At 43.8% G+C, this 17,595-nt stretch overlaps 1 protein-coding gene across 3 annotated transcripts in view; it reads right to left on the reverse strand.

Annotated features, from left to right (window-relative positions):
* Positions 1 to 4,771: 4,771 nt before the first annotated feature.
* Positions 4,772 to 17,595, reverse strand: part of LOC123961795 (caskin-2-like) — a 68,089-nt gene continuing 55,265 nt past the window's right edge. For 2 of the 3 annotated variants that reach the window (XM_046037515.1, XM_046037506.1), the window contains 9 exons: positions 14,101 to 14,237; positions 13,154 to 13,217; positions 12,160 to 12,257; positions 11,922 to 12,032; positions 11,333 to 11,434; positions 11,108 to 11,246; positions 8,242 to 9,933; positions 5,179 to 5,449; positions 4,772 to 4,912 (listed from right to left, as the gene is read on the reverse strand). In XM_046037515.1, the coding sequence (XP_045893471.1) occupies positions 4,816 to 4,912; positions 5,179 to 5,449; positions 8,242 to 9,933; positions 11,108 to 11,246; positions 11,333 to 11,434; positions 11,922 to 12,032; positions 12,160 to 12,257; positions 13,154 to 13,217; positions 14,101 to 14,237 (2,711 nt within the window). In that variant the 3' untranslated portion in view covers positions 4,772 to 4,815. The remainder of the gene's footprint in view (positions 4,913 to 5,178; positions 5,450 to 8,241; positions 9,934 to 11,107; positions 11,247 to 11,332; positions 11,435 to 11,921; positions 12,033 to 12,159; positions 12,258 to 13,153; positions 13,218 to 14,100; positions 14,238 to 17,595) is intronic. The other variant, XM_046037498.1, reaches the window with a different exon arrangement.

A 17,595-nucleotide genomic window follows, 5' to 3' on the forward strand; every position in this document is an offset into this window, starting at 1 on the left:
TCTGCCCCCCCCCCCCCGAGGCTGAAAACACCCAGTGGTGAGATCTGCAGGTGTAGTTGGTGCTGTGTCAGGTGTGGAGGCAACAATGGTCCCACTCCACACTTGAGAAGCAAACATCTACAGCAACACAAACATTACTTTGGGCTCTGCAGCTTGCAGACTTCAACCGAATCCACAGTGCAATCATGATCACGATCATGCAAAAATTCATCCAGGTGTTAAAGACAAAAAGCTCAGTCCTCAGACCTAATGTTTTTCATTTAAAGGAGACCCATTATTCTGTATTTCCAGTCCTATATTGTAGTTCTGTGACTCCTGTATGGCAGCTTTGCATGATTCAAAATTCAATAAAAATAATTTTCTGTCTTATACTGGCTCTTCATGTTGGCCTTCATTTCAGCCTCTGTCTGAAACAAGCAGTAGATGCTCCTGTCTCTTTAAGACCCCCCCTCTCAAAGCCCACTGTCTTCTGATTGGCCAAGACCTGAAGCATGTTACCAGGCTGCTGTTGTCACTGGGCGGAAAAGGCAGACTGAGCGTCGCTGTGCTGTTGCTATGGGAGCAAATGACCATATATGGAACAGCGGCTCCGTCTGACTCCGGCGGAGCTGTTGGTACAAAAATCAGTTCAAAGCTGAGCGTTCAGAACAGGACGAAATCTGAGGTTTTTGCTCACAGGGATTTCTTTAAATACTTTAACCTCATTATCTGAAGCTTTGGCCACGTTTAACATGAACATCCAACATTATTACATTGTAAATAAATCATAAAATATGGAAAAGCATAATAGGTCTCCTTTAATTACAACAAAGTAAATAAAAAAATACAAACAGGTGAATCTCAAAAAAGAAAAATATATATATATATTAGAATTTTTTTTCTAACGTAATTTAATCCAACAAGTGACACTTCCATACGCTAGAACACACATAAATCGTTTTGATATTGATGATTAAGGCTTACAGCTCATGGAAATCAAAACTCCTGTATCTCAAAACTATTGGAATAAAGAGTTTATAATACAGAGATGTCGACCTTAGCAGAGCTTTAATCAGCTGATTAACTCAAACACTTGTATCAGAACGTGTTGTGTATTTAATTTGTTTGATTTCTTTTGAATTTGGCTTTTTAAATTTTCCGCAGCTGCGAGCAGCAGAACATGGAGGATGAGGAGGGATTTTCCTGAGAGCGTCTCACGCGTTGTTTTTGACCCCCACCAGCTTTGTGTCAAGTCCTGCCGCCTACGCAGTCTCTGATTGGCTAAACCTAAACTTGAAGGAACTTTCACTATTTTTTAAACTCGTACCCTGTTTCACATATTTTGATGTTGAAACAACTAGCAGGTACAAAATGTTTTGTAACCCGTGCAGAAGACACGTCCACAAAAAGTGCTTCTTCACGGCTCATACTGTTTTTCCCAACCTGCAGAGACCCTTTGGCGTTGTTTTTGGACGCGTACGGCTAACGTTGTAAAACGCAACAAAACTACTTGGTTATGTTTAGGAAAACATCATGGTTCGACTTAAAAAATCTACGTTACTTACATGAAATAAGTTACTTCAGTTAAGTAACTTAAATTAATCCAGCTACAGTACATAAAATCTCTAAAAGGAAAGTCTGGTTTTTGTCCCACCCATCCACCTCCTTACTCAGACTCTTGACCAATAACGCTAAAGGCAGCCATGTGCGTTGATACCAGACGCTAAAAGACGTGACAAAGTGTAGCTGTTTGACGCTCTGGGAATGAGAACGGGCAATTACACTGTCCAGACACGTCAGAACTAACCACAGTCATTCGATTCGGCCACGGAGGAAGACGCCGGTGGAAACGACGGGGAGGAGTTTGTTGTCTGAGCAGATTCAAACCTGTTCGTACCTAGGAGTCATTTCAACACCAACATACGTAGAAACAGAGCCCAGGTTTAAAAATACTGACATTACCCTTTAACCGACGGAGGTAGTAGCCAATCAGAGGCTGAGTTGTTGGAAAGCTGATGGGGTAAAAATAAAATAATGTGCATCTCATTCACACAGAGGTCACATGATCGCAGGACAAACCCCCCTCACACACCAGAGTTAACGGTCTCTTCATGCTAAATACAGACACTTTCTCCACACGCTGCACAGGAAAACAACATTTCATAAACATCTTGTAACACGCAGGAAGAGGACAGATCAGGGTTCTGCACAAAGGAAATGTTTGTGAAAATATCAGAGGAAGAAAATCTGTACAAACACTTTGGTTTAATATCTGCTCCTGTATATACCTCTGGTGTACAATATATATATATTTAGATAAGTCTAATTTAAATACTAATTTGGCTAAATTGAATATCAAAAAATAGTCTGTATATCACCGACATGTCTCCGAATGTACACACCGACTGAGTCCACACGTGAAATGAGCTGAACATGCTTCCCTTTGTAGAAACGACACGACTGAGCACGGGTTTGCTGTAGCTTCATAAACACTTTAAAGAACACAAACACGCCGACACTGAGCCATGTGGCTAACTACACGTGGTTAAAAGTACTTGGTATAAAATAAATGTTTTGCTTTGCTTAAATATTACAAGGGTACATTTTGAAATGGTCAGACAGGATAGAGCCTGAACAGAGAGCCGGTCCAGGTTCTGTTCCACGAGGAAGAAAAGAGCTTTTATAAATCACATTAACGTTCAGAACAACACAAATAACCACTAACAGTGTGTCTTGATATGGATGGCATATCATTTAGAACTATATAGTAACACTGTTTAATTATTATTACAGCCCGGCCGATATGGGATTTTTAGGACTGATTTTGATATTTTAGTTTTTTTAAATCCGATAAATCGGCCGATGTAGTTTGTTTTTCTTCTTTTCAGAAACACGTAACATAAACAAAGAGTATCCCTAACGTGTGTTGTGTGTAGTTACGAGACCTCGCCAAGATTACATGACATATTGCAGTTTTAAAAAACTGTCCCCTGAACAGGGAAACTGCAGAGCGCCCTCTAGTGGACAAACTATGCAATGACACCACTGATAACATTATTGACGGCTCCGTCTCTGTTTTCTTTTTCAATTGTCGTTTAACGGCTGTTATAAACACAGACATGATCTTATTATTATCATTATTATTATTATTATTATTATTATCCGTAATTAGTTAATTTTAGATTTCAGTTGTTTTATTGGTTGGCCTCTAATAAATATTTTTGTTTTTAGCAGCCTTTCACTAACTTTAATTCAGGTAGATCAAAAGTAAAAAAAATTTAAAAAGTCATTAAAACTTTAAAATATAGATGTGACTTTATTTATTTCTGTTCTGGAACCTTTTTGATTGTTTTTTGCAGCTGATGGAAATCCAAATAAAGAACAAAGAAAAGTTAGCTGCTAGCTATTAATCTGGAGTTGATGTTAGAAAACTTACTAGATAACGTACTCGGACATCTGTAACGTTGCTGTAAGTGCTCCTGCGCCGGTTGCTGTTTGCTAGCTTTGTTGGCTAGCTCGCCACCCAAGTTTCAAGCAACATTAAGCTGCTGCTGGTGGAGAGCGGCACCCGGTGTCGAGCCAGAGCCGAGGCGAGTGGGCAACAAAAGAGACTAAGCAAGAGGCGGCCGGATGTTGGCAAGAGCTCCGTGAAATAAAAGGCGAGCTGGACTTCTTTCTGTTGGACTAGTCAGTAATATCGCTGTGTTGTTGCTCTCGATTGCTCGATGTTTGGCTGTTAGCAAAGTTGACGACTCTAGAAAAATCTGCCAGAGGTTTAGCTGCTAGCTATAAATCTGGAGTTCATGTTAGCAAACTTACTAGATAACACACTCAGACATTGGTAATGTTACTGTTAAGTGCTCTTTCGTCGTATGCTGTTGCTAGTTTTGTTGGCTAGCTCGCCACCCAAGTTTCAAGCAACAGCGTCGACCCAAAGCTGGGCGAGCGGGCAACAACTGGGCTCGGCAGCTTCTATGGATGTTACGTTAACTAATGGCAGAGGCAAAGGGACTGAAGAGGACGCTGCCAGAGGAAGCTAGAGGCTGCCGGACGTTGGCGAGGGCTTTGAGAAATAAAAGGCTGCAGGACAAACGGCGAGCTGGCCATCATTCTGTTGGGCTGGTCAGTAATATTGTTGTCTTGTCTTGCTTGATGTTTGGCTGTTAGCAACGTTGGCAACATCATAAGTAATATAATCATAACAATTGCACGTGTACAGCAGAACTTACTTACAACTCTGAAATGTTTGGGGCACAACATCACAAAAACACATCTTACATAATGCTGCTTTAAAACACTTTTCAGAAAGACTGACAGATTGCACCGAGTGACCGAAGGTAGTGGAACAGAAGCTGAACAGGAAGTGATGTCAGGACTTCGGCTTTCTATTACTATTACATCAAAAAGATAAAACTTCACTGTATATGACAAGAATCATAATAATCTGTGGAGGAGTTTTCCCTCACAGTGAGCTGATAAAACACGGCTGGTCCAAGTTTTGCCTCAGTGTTCGGTTCGTGTTTGATAAGACACGACGACACGAGCGTTAAAAAGGTTAAAAAAGGGAATCTATCCGTACAGAAACCAGATTCAACTCTCTGTTAAAGTAAAGGACCTTGTTGAGGAAGCACAGTGCAGATTAAGTGCTGGTGTTCAGGCTGAGAAACAACACAGGAGTCTGAGTTTCGCTGCTCTGCCTGTGTCATATGGTTCAGAGTACAACATCAGTGGGGAAATCTCTCGGTTGACCCTCCTTTCCCCCTTTGTTTCTTTCTCTGTTTCACTTCCTGAGTTTGAGGGTGAATATTTTTTTATTTTGGCCAATATGAAAAGTCTTCAGTCCAACATGGCGTCCAGCTGGTCGGCCAGGTCGTCAAACATGTTGCCGATGTCGTCCAGAATGGTCCCTGCGGACTTCACTGTGTTTGATCCACTAGTGAGAAAACATCACAAACAATTAATATTTCGGTCAGGACAACATTCATCCAAGAAACAGATATTTGCGCCGCAGAAAGTTATGTTTGGAGGTATGGCTCTGTTCTGGGTTCTCCCTGCCCTTCCATGTGACTATGTGGAAAGCCCAAGGCAGAGAGCAGCGGTAATGATCATGAAACAAACTGCTAAAGAAAGAACAGGGGTCAAAAACCGACCCCCATCACAGACAGAAATGCTTGTGACAGGATATTTATTCATGCCTACCTGTCTGGGTGGTCCTCCAGGTTCAGTTTTCTCTCCACAGCCATCAGAGCTGCTTCCAAAGACGTGCTGGTCTGATCCAGTCTTTGCTGAACCCCCTCAGTCCCGCAGGTCGATTCAGGGACGAGACCCGGACCCACTACACACACCTGAGGCCTGGCTGCTGTCAGAGAGGGACTCTGAGGGGCCGAAGCTGGGGACCCGTAAGCGGATGGAGAGGTGAAGGCTACACTTTGAACAACAGTGACGGTCACAGATGGAGAGGAGAGTCCAGCTAATGAAGAGACGGCAACAAGTAAAATACCAACAAGTCCCAATTCAAGAGCAACACGTTCAAAGTCAAGAGCAACACGTTCAAAGTCAAGAGCATCAAGTCCCAATTCGAGAGCGTCAAGTTCAAAGTCAAGAGCGTCAAGTTCAAAGTCAAGAGCATCAAGTCGTAAGTCAAGAGCATCAAGTTGTAAGTCAAGAACATCAAGTCCCAATTCGAGAGCGTCAAGTTCAAAGTCAAAGCATCAAGTCGTAAGTCAAGAGCAACACGTTCAAAGTCAAGAGCATCAAGTCGTAAGTCAAGAGCAACACGTTCAAAGTCAAGAGCATAAAGTTCAAAGTCAAGAGCATCAAGTTCAAAGTCAAGAGCATCAAGTTCAAAGTCAAGAGCAACACGTTCAAAGTCAAGAGCATCAAGTCATAAGTCAAGAGCAACACGTTCAAAGTCAAGAGCATCAAGTCATAAGTCAAGAGCAACACGTTCAAAGTCAAAAGCATCAAGTCGTAAGTCAAGAGCAACACGTTCAAAGTCAAGAGCATCAAGTTCAAAGTCAAGAGCATCAAGTTCAAAGTCAAGAGCATCAAGTCGTAAGTCAAGAGCAACAAGTTCTAAAGCTGATGATACACAGAGCAACTTTTAGAGCAATTGTGAAGGGCAACGTTGCCATCAATGGTAATGAGTAAAGATTACTACCGTGATCCCTTTTCCCCACCACTCTGTCACCCGCCCCGCACCGCCGCTATACATTCAAAACATAGTCGGACTTGCCACTAGCAAGATTGCTCTGCAACATTGCTCAAAAAGTCGTAAGTCAAGAGCAACATGTTCCAAGTCAAGATCATCAAGTCCAAAGTCAAGAGCATCAAGTAGCAAGTCAAAAGCAACAGGTTCCAAGTCAAGAGCAACAAATCGCAAGTCAAGAACAACAGGTCCAAAGTCAAGAGCATCGAGTAGCAAGTCAAAGCAACAGGTTCCAAGTCAAGAGCAACAAATCGCAAGTCAAGAACAGCAGGTCCAAAGTCAAGAGCATCAAGTAGCAAGTCAAAAGCAACAGGTTCCAAGTCAAGAGCAACAAATCGCAAGTCAAGAACAACAGGTCCAAAGTCAAGAGCATCAAGTAGCAAGTCAAAGCAACAGGTTCCAAGTCAAGAGCAACAAATCGCAAGTCAAGAACAACAGGTCCAAAGTCAAGAGCATCAAGTAGCAAGTCAAAGCAACAGGTTCCAAGTCAAGAGCAACAAATCGCAAGTCAAGAACAACAGGTCCAAAGTCAAGAGCATCAAGTAGCAAGTCAAAGCAACAGGTTCCAAGTCAAGAGCAACAAATCGCAAGTCAAGAACAACAGGTCCAAAGTCAAGAGCATCAAGTAGCAAGTCAAAGCAACAGGTTCCAAGTCAAGAGCAACAAATCGCAAGTCAAGAACAACAGGTCCAAAGTCAAGAGCATCAAGTAGCAAGTCAAAGCAACAGGTTCCAAGTCAAGAGCAACAAATCGCAAGTCAAGAACAACAGGTCCAAAGTCAAGAGCATCAAGTAGCAAGTCAAAGCAACAGGTTCCAAGTCAAGAGCAACAAATCGCAAGTCAAGAACAACAGGTCCAAAGTCAAGAGCATCAAGTAGCAAGTCAAAGCAACAGGTTCCAAGTCAAGAGCAACAAATCGCAAGTCAAGAACAACAGGTCCAAAGTCAAGAGCATCAAGTAGCAAGTCAAAGCAACAGGTTCCAAGTCAAGAGCAACAAATCGCAAGTCAAGAACAACAGGTCCAAAGTCAAGAGCATCAAGTAGCAAGTCAAAGCAACAGGTTCCAAGTCAAGAGCAACAAATCGCAAGTCAAGAACAACAGGTCCAAAGTCAAGAGCATCAAGTAGCAAGTCAAAAGCAACAGGTTCCAAGTCAAGAGCAACAAATCACAAGTCAAGAGCAACAAGTTCAAAGTCAAGAGCATCAAGTCGCAAATCAAGAACAATTCCAAAGTCAAGAGCATCAACTTGCAAGTCAAGAGCAACAGGTTCCAAGTCAAAAGCAACAAATTGCAAGTCAAGAGCATCAAGTCGCAAATCAAGAACAAGTCCAAAGTCAAGAGCATCAAGTTGCAAGTCGCTGGAACTTGCTCCTCTTGACTTGGAACCTGTTGCTCTTGTCTTGGAACCTGGAACTGGTTGCTCTTGACTTGGAACCTGTTGCTCTTGTCTTGGAACCTGGAACTGGTTGCTCTTGACTTGACTTGGAACCTGTTGCTCTTGATGTGGAACTGGTTGCTCTTGACTTGACTTGGAACCTGTTGCTCTTGACTTGACTTGGAACCTGTTGCTCTTGACTTGACTTGGAACTGGTAGCTCTTCAGGAGCAACAAATTCAAGGTCAAGAGCAACATGTTCCAAGTCAGGAGCAGCAGGTCCTGGGTCATAACCAAGTTTAAATGTTTAAATGGACATTTCTGAAATTTGATCACCTCCAGATATGGGAATAATCAGACCATTGGTTGCATGTTGTTCATTGTAAAACCCATAATAATTTGAAACTGCTCTGGTCAGATTCAAGGTAAATGATTTTTGCAGACTTGAAGTTGGGATACTGTACAGTTTGTTTTGGTTTGAGTGAGATGGAGGTTCAGTCATTACTGGTAAGCCCACCTTTCTCAAGATGAAGAAATGTCTTGCTGCTTCTGAGGATATAATACTTTATTTTTTGTTGTATTCAAGATTTAAATGCAAGACTTGATTCAGGCTAATTTCTATTGTTTCATTCTGGTTTTCTTCAAATACACATCAAAACCACTAACCTAAAAATCTTACCTTGTGCTGCCAGTAGACTGTGGCGCACAGGTTTTGGGGCCACGGCAGGTTTCGGGGAGAGCGGAGGTTTGATGGGAGATCCTGTTGCAGGACTGGCCGGCCTGTGCTGACTGGCCTCACTGATCCTTAGACTGACCTCCTGGGACGGAGGCCTGCTGCCGCCGTACTCTGACCCGGCTTCCCTCGTTCCCTCCCTGCTCGGGGAGCCTCCTTCCTGCTCCTTGTCTTTGGGTTTATGTCGGCGCTTAACTGTGTCCGACTCCTTCAGATTAAACTCGGGCACCTCCAGGCTCTTGGCTGCTGGTTTCTCTGGAGGCTCCAGCACGGCCTCAGCCCTGGGTGGCCCCGGAGCTTTGGGTCTCTGTTTGATGGTCAAGTTGCCCTCCTCGGCGAAGGGGATGCATTCACTGGAGCTGTTCTGAGGGGACGAGGACCCCTCCAGTCCACGACCTTTTGATTCTTCTTCCTCCGAGTCAGACCTCACCCCTTGATCCGGCTCTGTGCTGCTGCTGGTCTGGATGGAAATACACTCGCTCTGCACCCTCTTCCTTACCCCGGCAGCCTCTCTGGGCTCCTGCCCTGCAGAGTTGAGGGAGGGCATAGGCGTCGCCTGCTGGACGAGGTCTGGTTTCGGTCCTGGCTGTTTTTTCTCCTCTGACCTGCTTTCCAAAGAGGCCGTGATGCTCCTCAAGCTCACTGGACTGTCTGTCATCACCCCGCCAGCAGATGATGTTGTGCTGCTGTCGCTCAGCTCTCCGCTGGTGGTGCTGCTCACTGAGCTCAGTCTCTTGGGAGGAGGAGGGGGCGGACCTTTTTTTCGGGCGCGCACTGCAAAGGACTGACTGCGTCCTACGTTGCTGTTCTTTTCTGGACTCGACTTTAACCGAGCCAGCTGGCTGCGACCGGGTTTGCGGGTCAAGGTGGCATAGGATGACAGGTTTCCAGATGGAAATGCCGGGTCTTCGTCGTCCTCATCTGGCTCTCCATCCGACAGAGCGTAGCGGGTTGTGGTCTGGGTGCGCTTCTTGGGCGGTGTCAGGGTCATGGTGTGGTTTTTGGGCCTTGAGGATGAGCTCAGGTCTGTGGAGCCACACTGAGAATGCAAGTAGCTGAAACCCTTTAATGCTGGGGAGCCATGAGGGGAGGAGCCACGAGATCCAGACAGTTTCGGCTTGGCTGGGATTGCCGGGTACTTAAATACGGTTGCTGTGCCCAGAGGCACCTGTTTGGGCAGCGTCTGCTGCTGCAGAGGCCTCTGGTCCCAGCCCTCTGGGAGGTTTCTCTCCTTGGCGGGGCTGCCGTCCAGACTCTCCTGGGACCAGCTGTGGGGAGTAATGGAAGCAGTGGGGGGTTCCTGGGAGCGTCCAGAGCCTCTGGACCGGTTGTCGATGCTCTCCTGACTCTGGTACATTCCCACTGCATGCTTGATGGCCAAGCCTTCCTCGCAGCCTCCGTAGTGGCTGGACATGGCGGTCTGCAGCTCAGCGCTCAACTCGCTGTCCTGGAAGGTCAGCATCTTTGGGGTGTGAGGGGAAGAGCATTCACCTGCTGTGTCAGGCGGCTCAATGGCGACCAGGTGGAGGGCTCCGGGGGCTCTGCGGCGCAGTGTGCCTTGGCCAGATTCAGCCTGAAGGATCGCCCTCTGGATATCACACAGCTTCTTCACCGCCAGCATCAGCTTCTTCTGGTGACCTGGAGGGAAAATTCAGAGTTGAGACAGATACACCAAGTAGCCCCAGTTAAAAGGAGCACCGGTGCTCTATACATCACCGCTATTAAAATTAGTTTAACTGAAAAAAAACTTGGTGTGCGGATCTATCTGTTTTTGATCCAGCACTAGGGGTGGGAGAAATAATCGATTCTTAAATGCATCGAGATGCAGATGTGGAACATTATGAATCGATTAACAAATGTCTAAAAATCGATTATTTAAATGTTAATTAATAACATAATGTTGACGGAACGCAAAAGGCGGAACTTGCGGAAGTACAGCGCCCGGACCGTCTGCGGAGCGCGCACAACAGAGAGACCAGCAGTGTTCCCACTGTATTCAGCACAGCACCGCTGCAGGATGAATAACCACCCTAAAATGTCACACAATCAATCAATCGATTAATATCAATGCGCAAGTAATAATTTTAACTCGCACACTGTGCGAGTGTGGTAAGAGCGAGAGAGCGAGCGGCAGAACCAAACGTGCAGCGTAGGTCACAGTGTGTCCCGTTAATGAAAGTCTGTAGTTTCCCCAACTGCTTGAACTATGTCACTGTAACTATGTGTAACGCGTCCTTGGGTCCTGTGAAAGATGCTAAACATATTTATTTATTTATGTAACGTTAGCTAAATTAGCAACAATTATCAGCCGTATGTCATTACTAACTAACCTACTAATCAGGGGTTGAGAACATTAGTCACAAGCTTAGACTAAACTGGTGTGCAGCTCTGTCCTGTACACAGACTGTAGACTATATCCTGATAATTATTCATCAGTTTCAGAGTCTGACAACTGGTTGTTAAAGAAATGAGGGACCATGGAGCTGAGCTTAATAAAGTAAATTAGGGATGCAAACTAGTCCTTTTAAGCTAATTAGGAGATGTTTCTTTTGGATTTTAATGCACAAATTAATTATCCAGGGATCCTGTAAAATGATGCATCAAGATGCACTGATAATCGTTTTATAATCAAATCGCAGCCCTTTGAATCGTAATCGAATCGTGTGGTGCCCAGAGATTCCCACCCCTATCCAGCCCCAATCCTATAGGGATGTGGGGTGTCTTTTTTACCGTTTCGGGGGGAAAAATTCAAGTAAAAAACTCAACGGTCCTATCAAGCACATGCCAAAATGTGAATGTGAAGTGTCCTCACCCAGCTTGGTGATGCCGATCTCCTGCAGGTCCTCCCATGTGAGGTCTCTGACAATGCTGATGGAGTCGTAGCCGTTTTCTGAGAGTTTTTTGTTGTACTGTGGGAGCCCGATGGCACTGAGCCACTCGCCCAGATCAGACTGTGAGAAAGAACAGTTCGCTCAGATCAGTTGGTATCACAGTGTTTTAGAGGTCAGTGTATTCAGTAAATGGCTGGGCGTCTTACTGGGATGTACTCGGGCAGCCACTCAGGCATGTTCAGGTTGTTGATCTCGATGGAGATTTTCTTGCGGTGGCCTGGTTTGGTCACTCCGATGGCAGTCAGATCCTGCAGACGCAACATGACGAAAGACAGCAGCACATTATCGGCTGTCATGACACCAAATCCACTGTAAAACATTTTTACTAATGGAGGGGCAGAATATTTCAGAGCCTTTAAATGTAACTACGGGTCAGCGCTTTGCTTCCTGCATTTAATTTATTAGGTGACAAATAAGTTAATCAGAAGTTACCTTATCAATCAAGAGTGGGAACAAATTTTTAAAAATTCAAAGAACTTTTCCTTTTGAATAGAATATGTCAGCCGTCTGATACATGCTGCACAAACAACCAGGTCCAACCTTATTTTAATACACCTGTGAGTTTGCAGAGTAAATGATCAGTCTTTAATAATAATAACAACAATGCATTTTATTTGGGGGATTTCCTTTGACACGCCTTTAGACTAGGTAAAGGAAATCTAATAAGAGGACTAAACAATTACACAAGTCATGGATAAAAAAACACTATAGGCTTCACAGAAAAAAATGTGTCACCTCTGGAGTCATCCTGCTGATGGTGGGAACGTCATAACCAGCAGTGATGAAGTTCCCAGTATACTGCTCCAACTGGAACTCACTCAGCCACTGATAGATGGCCTCTGCATCCTACATCACAACCAAAGTACAAACACACATTTCTTTCTCAAAATCCCGGTTTTTAACAAAGTAAAAGTATTAATAAAAACAAAAGACAGCATGAAGACAGTTTGGGTCTCTCTGTGCTGATCTTCACCTTCCCCTCCAGGAGCTGCTGAGGTCGAACAAACTGCTGGGAGAAACTCTGCTCTGCAGGTCTCTGCACCGTCACGGTCTGCTTCCGAGGAGTCCCACCTGCAGGGACACCAGACCAGACCTCAGCCGGTGTATTTGATACTAGTAAGATCTTACTAGTACAGTGACTCAAACCGCCTCCTTCCCCCCAGAACTAAGTTCAGCACCATGGGTGATCGGGCTTTCAGCTGCTCCTCGGATCAGTAATGCCCTCCCTGACCATCTGAGCGCACCTCAGACTACTGAGACTTTTAGCAGAACCTATGAGTTTTAATTAACCCTGCAGGTTGTTGCATTATCTATTTGTATTTTATATTGATGTTCTTACCTTGCTTTTATGATCTTAACTGTAGCACTTTGAGATTTGCTTCAAATGTAAAGTGCATTACAAATAAAATGTATTATTATTATTATTATCTTAGTAATTCTTTAGAAACTTCCCACTTTCTTTATCTTAAAGTTGCGTATTGCCCTGCCATAACCAATCTAGGTTGAAAAAATGAAATAATACACCCTTTAAACAGCAAGCTGAAGAAATCTTGAAACCATTTAACCAGGACCTAAAAGATAATGTTCAGAATGTTTTCATGCATAAAGAAATGGGTTACGTTTAAATGAAAATGTAATGGTAAAGGTGTGGTTTCGATTTCAATAGTGATTTGATTTGATCTGCATATGTAACAAGAGATCAAACAAAAGGAGATTTTGCTGCTTATATCCTGTGATATGTGACGGAACATGTATGCATAACGGAAAAACGTCCTAATAAAAAAATCTCTAAGTAAAAAGATATAAACAGTAGCTAGCATATATTGATATCCATAGACTGTAACAGGAAGTCTAACACAAAGACAAGAGTGTCCACAAGTATTTTTGCTTTTCTTAACTTCACATAGTACAGGAGACAATGTGTAAAAACAGTACAAAATGTAAAGGACAGTCAAAAAGAAAAGTACCTGCAGGATGATCAGGCGGTTTGCTGAGGTCTAAGTGTGCAGAATCAACAGCAGAGGGCGCCGGCTGCACACAAAAATACAAAATACCAAACTGAATCAGTTAGAGAACTGACACAATTAAAATTAGCCTGACAAATTAGCCCTATACCATGTTTAAATACTAAATTCAACATCTTTAATGGAACCTTTGTTTTTATACCAAGAAATCAGGATTCATGAGCAGACAAACAATATTTTTACGTTATTAATCCAGGAAAATGAAAATGTTTGTAGTCTGAATTTTTGCTCACATTTTATTTAAGTTTAAATAATTAATGTAGTTTGTACTTAGCCGGATTATCAGGCTCTGATTTTAAATATATATATATATAAGTCAAATGCATTAATAGTCACATCAGGGCTGGAGGACCGAGTCTGGACCAGATCCAACTGTAAATCTTGTGCGGTGAGTTGTTGCAGGAAGACGTCTGTGGAAACGTGAGTCAGAGTGTGAGAGAGAAGTTTGGTGTGTTGGACTAACGTTAGGAAATAAAGTAATGCTAGCAGCTCCTCTACGCACACAACAAACTCCTCTCCCTCGTTTCCACCGACGGCGTCTTCCTTCAACAACTCGCCTCTCACGAGATTCCAGTGCGAGACTTCAGTTTCATGTTAACAACAAAGAGGGTCACCCGGAGTCCCTCATACAGATCCTTTCCATGATGTTGTCAGACACCTGACACCTGGCAACAAGAAGCACTTTCTGTGGACGCCATTTGGACAGGAAGGAATACCTCGCAGCCGGTTCAGCTGCCGGTTCAGAAGCATCTACTGCACTGATTCAAAACTTTCTGTACCTACGAGTCATTTCAACACCAACAATATGTGAAAGTAGGGTCCAGGTTTAAAAATGCTGAAATGATCCTTTAACCAGATGGACCAGCAGGTGCATCAGTCTGGCTGTGTACCTTGTTGGCGTTATCATGGTGACCTGTGTTGTGTTGGAGTCCGTTGGATGCGTTGTTGCTCTCGGTGCTCTGTCCGCTCCCGGCACTGCGGGTGCTGCCGACGCTGCCGGTACTCCCGACACTGTTCCTGTCTCCAGCTGCAAACCCAAAACAAAAACAAAAGTGAACTCATGACGTCCAGGAGGGAAAGGGGCAGACTGTCAGGAGGTCACATCAGCAGAGGGGGTCGGCGTCAGGCTGTAAGAAGCAGCAGATGCTCTTGGTTGAGTCACAGCAGGCTGAGAGAACGGGGTCAACAAGTCTGCAGGGGCAAAGGGTTGAGGGGACGATGGGGGGTGCTGGGCAGGATGCAGGTTTCTGGTATAAAAGCTGTGCTGTGGCCGAGCAGGGGAGCACAGCTGCAGGCACAAATCCGTTAATGACAGTCATGTAACATCAGGCCTTCAGGACAGTTTATGACTAAATACAAGGGGTGAGCGAGTACACCACTATCTGTATCTGTTCAACTAATTAAATTATCTCTATCCGTACTCAACCTGGACGTGGGGGAAGTTAGTTATTTAAGCCTGAAATTGGTATGGGTTAATTACAAGTTGCTTTATTTATTAGAAAACTATTTACAGAACAGCGTCAGAATTGAGCATCAGAGCAATGTTTTTGATTACAAAAGCAAAAGAACCTTTTTTAAAGGTTCCTTTATTTATAGTTTATTAGGAAACAGATAGACACATTTTACTCTGATGGTATTCGTACTAATAAAAGGTACATTATCTTTCCCAGATACTTGTTTCAACAGAGTACTCGCTCAACCCTGCTAAATACACTGATGCACTGTCACAGTCTGATATGATCCGATTAAAGGTTAAGAAAAAAATTGTGGAATAAACAGCAAAAGCTTTTAAGTTGAGCATCTGGAATGTCACTTTTCTCTCCAATTTTAGACGTAGGACATGACATCCTGAATTAAATAATTATATGAAGGGTAGGAGTTATAACAAGTTTAAAATCCCCCAAACTTCCAGTTCAAAACATTATAACTAAGCATAATTATTTAGCTGAAGCTGAAGCGTAGTGTATTTATGAAAAACCTAATGATGAAACCAAATGATGTAAGAAGGAGGGATTTAGTTCTGGCTTTGAGAATTGCGAAATGACAACTACATGTAAACAGCTTCATAAAATCTTCATGGAGTCAAAGAATCTGTGACAGATTCTACTGAGAGCTTTTCTCCTGCTACATCAGAGGATCCTCAGTTAGTTCAGTAAAACTCACTGAGCCCACTAAGCTTCTGGCTCCCAACATTTTGATGAGTGACAGTTTAAATAAGGAGAGATGAAACAGGGATGGGCTGGTGTCAAACTCCTGTGGCAGCAGGGAGGATAACAACAGGGATTAATCAGCCAAATGCTCTGACCGCAAGTTCAGCCTGAAGCAGACGATACAGCGCATCATAATCATACAGAGTGTTTGGACCCGACACACCAAGATGTCCGTCTGCCAACCTCACCTGTTGTTTTTGTTGTGTGACTGACTGGCTCCGATCAGAAGCCTTTGGGCTGATTTAGCCTTTAGCTTTCTCTACTGAAGTAATATGTGTGTTTTATTCATTTACACCTGTCTGACATCCTCTCACTAAGAAGGGAGTGTTTACGACATTGAGAAATAAGGCAACGTCACAAGAGATGATGCAAGGCAACATGAAGCAGTGTGAGGCAGGCCGTTGCATCACACTGCTCAAGTTATGTGAGACGATCTGAAAAGCGATTGAAGTGACAGAAGATGAGGTGAAATGATGTGAGACAACATTAGGTGACAGGAGGTGATGCGAGGCCATGTGAAGTGGCATGTGGCAGTATACTGTGAGGTGATTTGAGGCAACGTGAGATCATGTAAAGCAAAATGAGGTGACATTAGACAACACGAGGTCACACGAGGCGGCATTACATCATTTGAAGTGACATGATGCAAAATGCGGTATGTGAAGCAATGGATAACGACATGAGGTGAAGCGAGGCAACATGAGATAATGTGAAGCGACGTGAGATAATGTGAAGCGACATGAGATAATGTGAATGAACCGACATGAGATAATGTGAAGCGACATGAGATAATGTGAATGAACCGACATGAGATAATGTGAAGCGACATGAGATAATGTGAAGCGACGCAAAGTGACATGAGTAGTGTGAAGAGACATAATGTGAAGCGACATGAGGTAATGTGGAGCGACATGAGATAATGTGAATGAACCGATATGAGATAATCTGAAGCAACATGAGATAATGTAAAGTGACGCAAAGTGACATGAGTAGTGTGAAGAGACATAGAGTGAAGCGACATGAGGTAATGTGAAGCGACATGAGATAATGTGAATGAACCGACATGAGATAATGTGAAGCAACATGAGATAATGTAAAGTGACGCAAAGTGACATGAGTAGTGTGAAGAGACATAATGTGAAGCGACATGAGGTAATGTGGAGCGACATGAGATAATGTGAATGAACCGATATGAGATAATCTGAAGGGACGTGAGATAATGTGAAGCGACATGAGGCAAAGCGAGGCTGCATGAGATAATGTGAAGCGACGCAAAGTGACATGAGTAGTGTGAAGCGACATGAGGCAAAGCAAGGCTGCATGAGATAATGTGAAGCGACGTGAGATAATGTGAAGCGACATGAGATAATGTGAAGCGACATGAGATAATGTGAAGCGACATGAGATAATGTGAAGCGACGTGAGATAACGTGAAGCGACATGAGGCAAAGCAAGGCTGCATGAGATAATGTGAAGCAACATGTGATAATGTGAAGGGACGTGAGATAATGTGAAGCGACATGAGGCAAAGCAAGGCTGCATGAGATAGTGTGAAGCAACATGAGATAATGTGAAGTGACGTGAGATAACGTGAAGCGACGAGAGATAACGTGAGCAACGTGAGATAACGTGAAGCGACGTGAGATAATGTGAAGCGACGAGAGATTATGTGAAGCGACGTGAGATAATGTGAAGTGACAGGAGATGTGAAGCGACGTGAGATAACGTGAAGCAACGTGAGATAATGTGAAGCGACGTGAGATGTGAAGCAACGTGAGATAATGTGAAGTGACAGGAGATGTGAAGCGACGTGAGATAACGTGAAGCAACGTGAGATAATGTGAAGGGACGTGAGATAACGTGAAGCGACATGAGGCAAAGCAAGGCTGCATGAGATAATGTGAAGCGACGTGAGATAACGTGAAGCGACATGAGGCAAAGCAAGGCTGCATGAGATAATGTGAAGCAACGTGAGATAATGTGAAGCGACGTGAGATAATGTGAAGCGACATGAGATAATGTGAAGCGACATGAGATAATGTGAAGCGACGTGAGATAACGTGAAGCGACATGAGGCAAAGCAAGGCTGCATGAGATAATGTGAAGCAACATGTGATAATGTGAAGGGACGTGAGATAATGTGAAGCGACATGAGGCAAAGCAAGGCTGCATGAG

Source organism: Micropterus dolomieu, linkage group LG02, assembly GCF_021292245.1.
Source record: "Micropterus dolomieu isolate WLL.071019.BEF.003 ecotype Adirondacks linkage group LG02, ASM2129224v1, whole genome shotgun sequence".
In the NCBI taxonomy this organism is placed as follows: Eukaryota; Metazoa; Chordata; class Actinopteri; order Centrarchiformes; family Centrarchidae; genus Micropterus; species Micropterus dolomieu.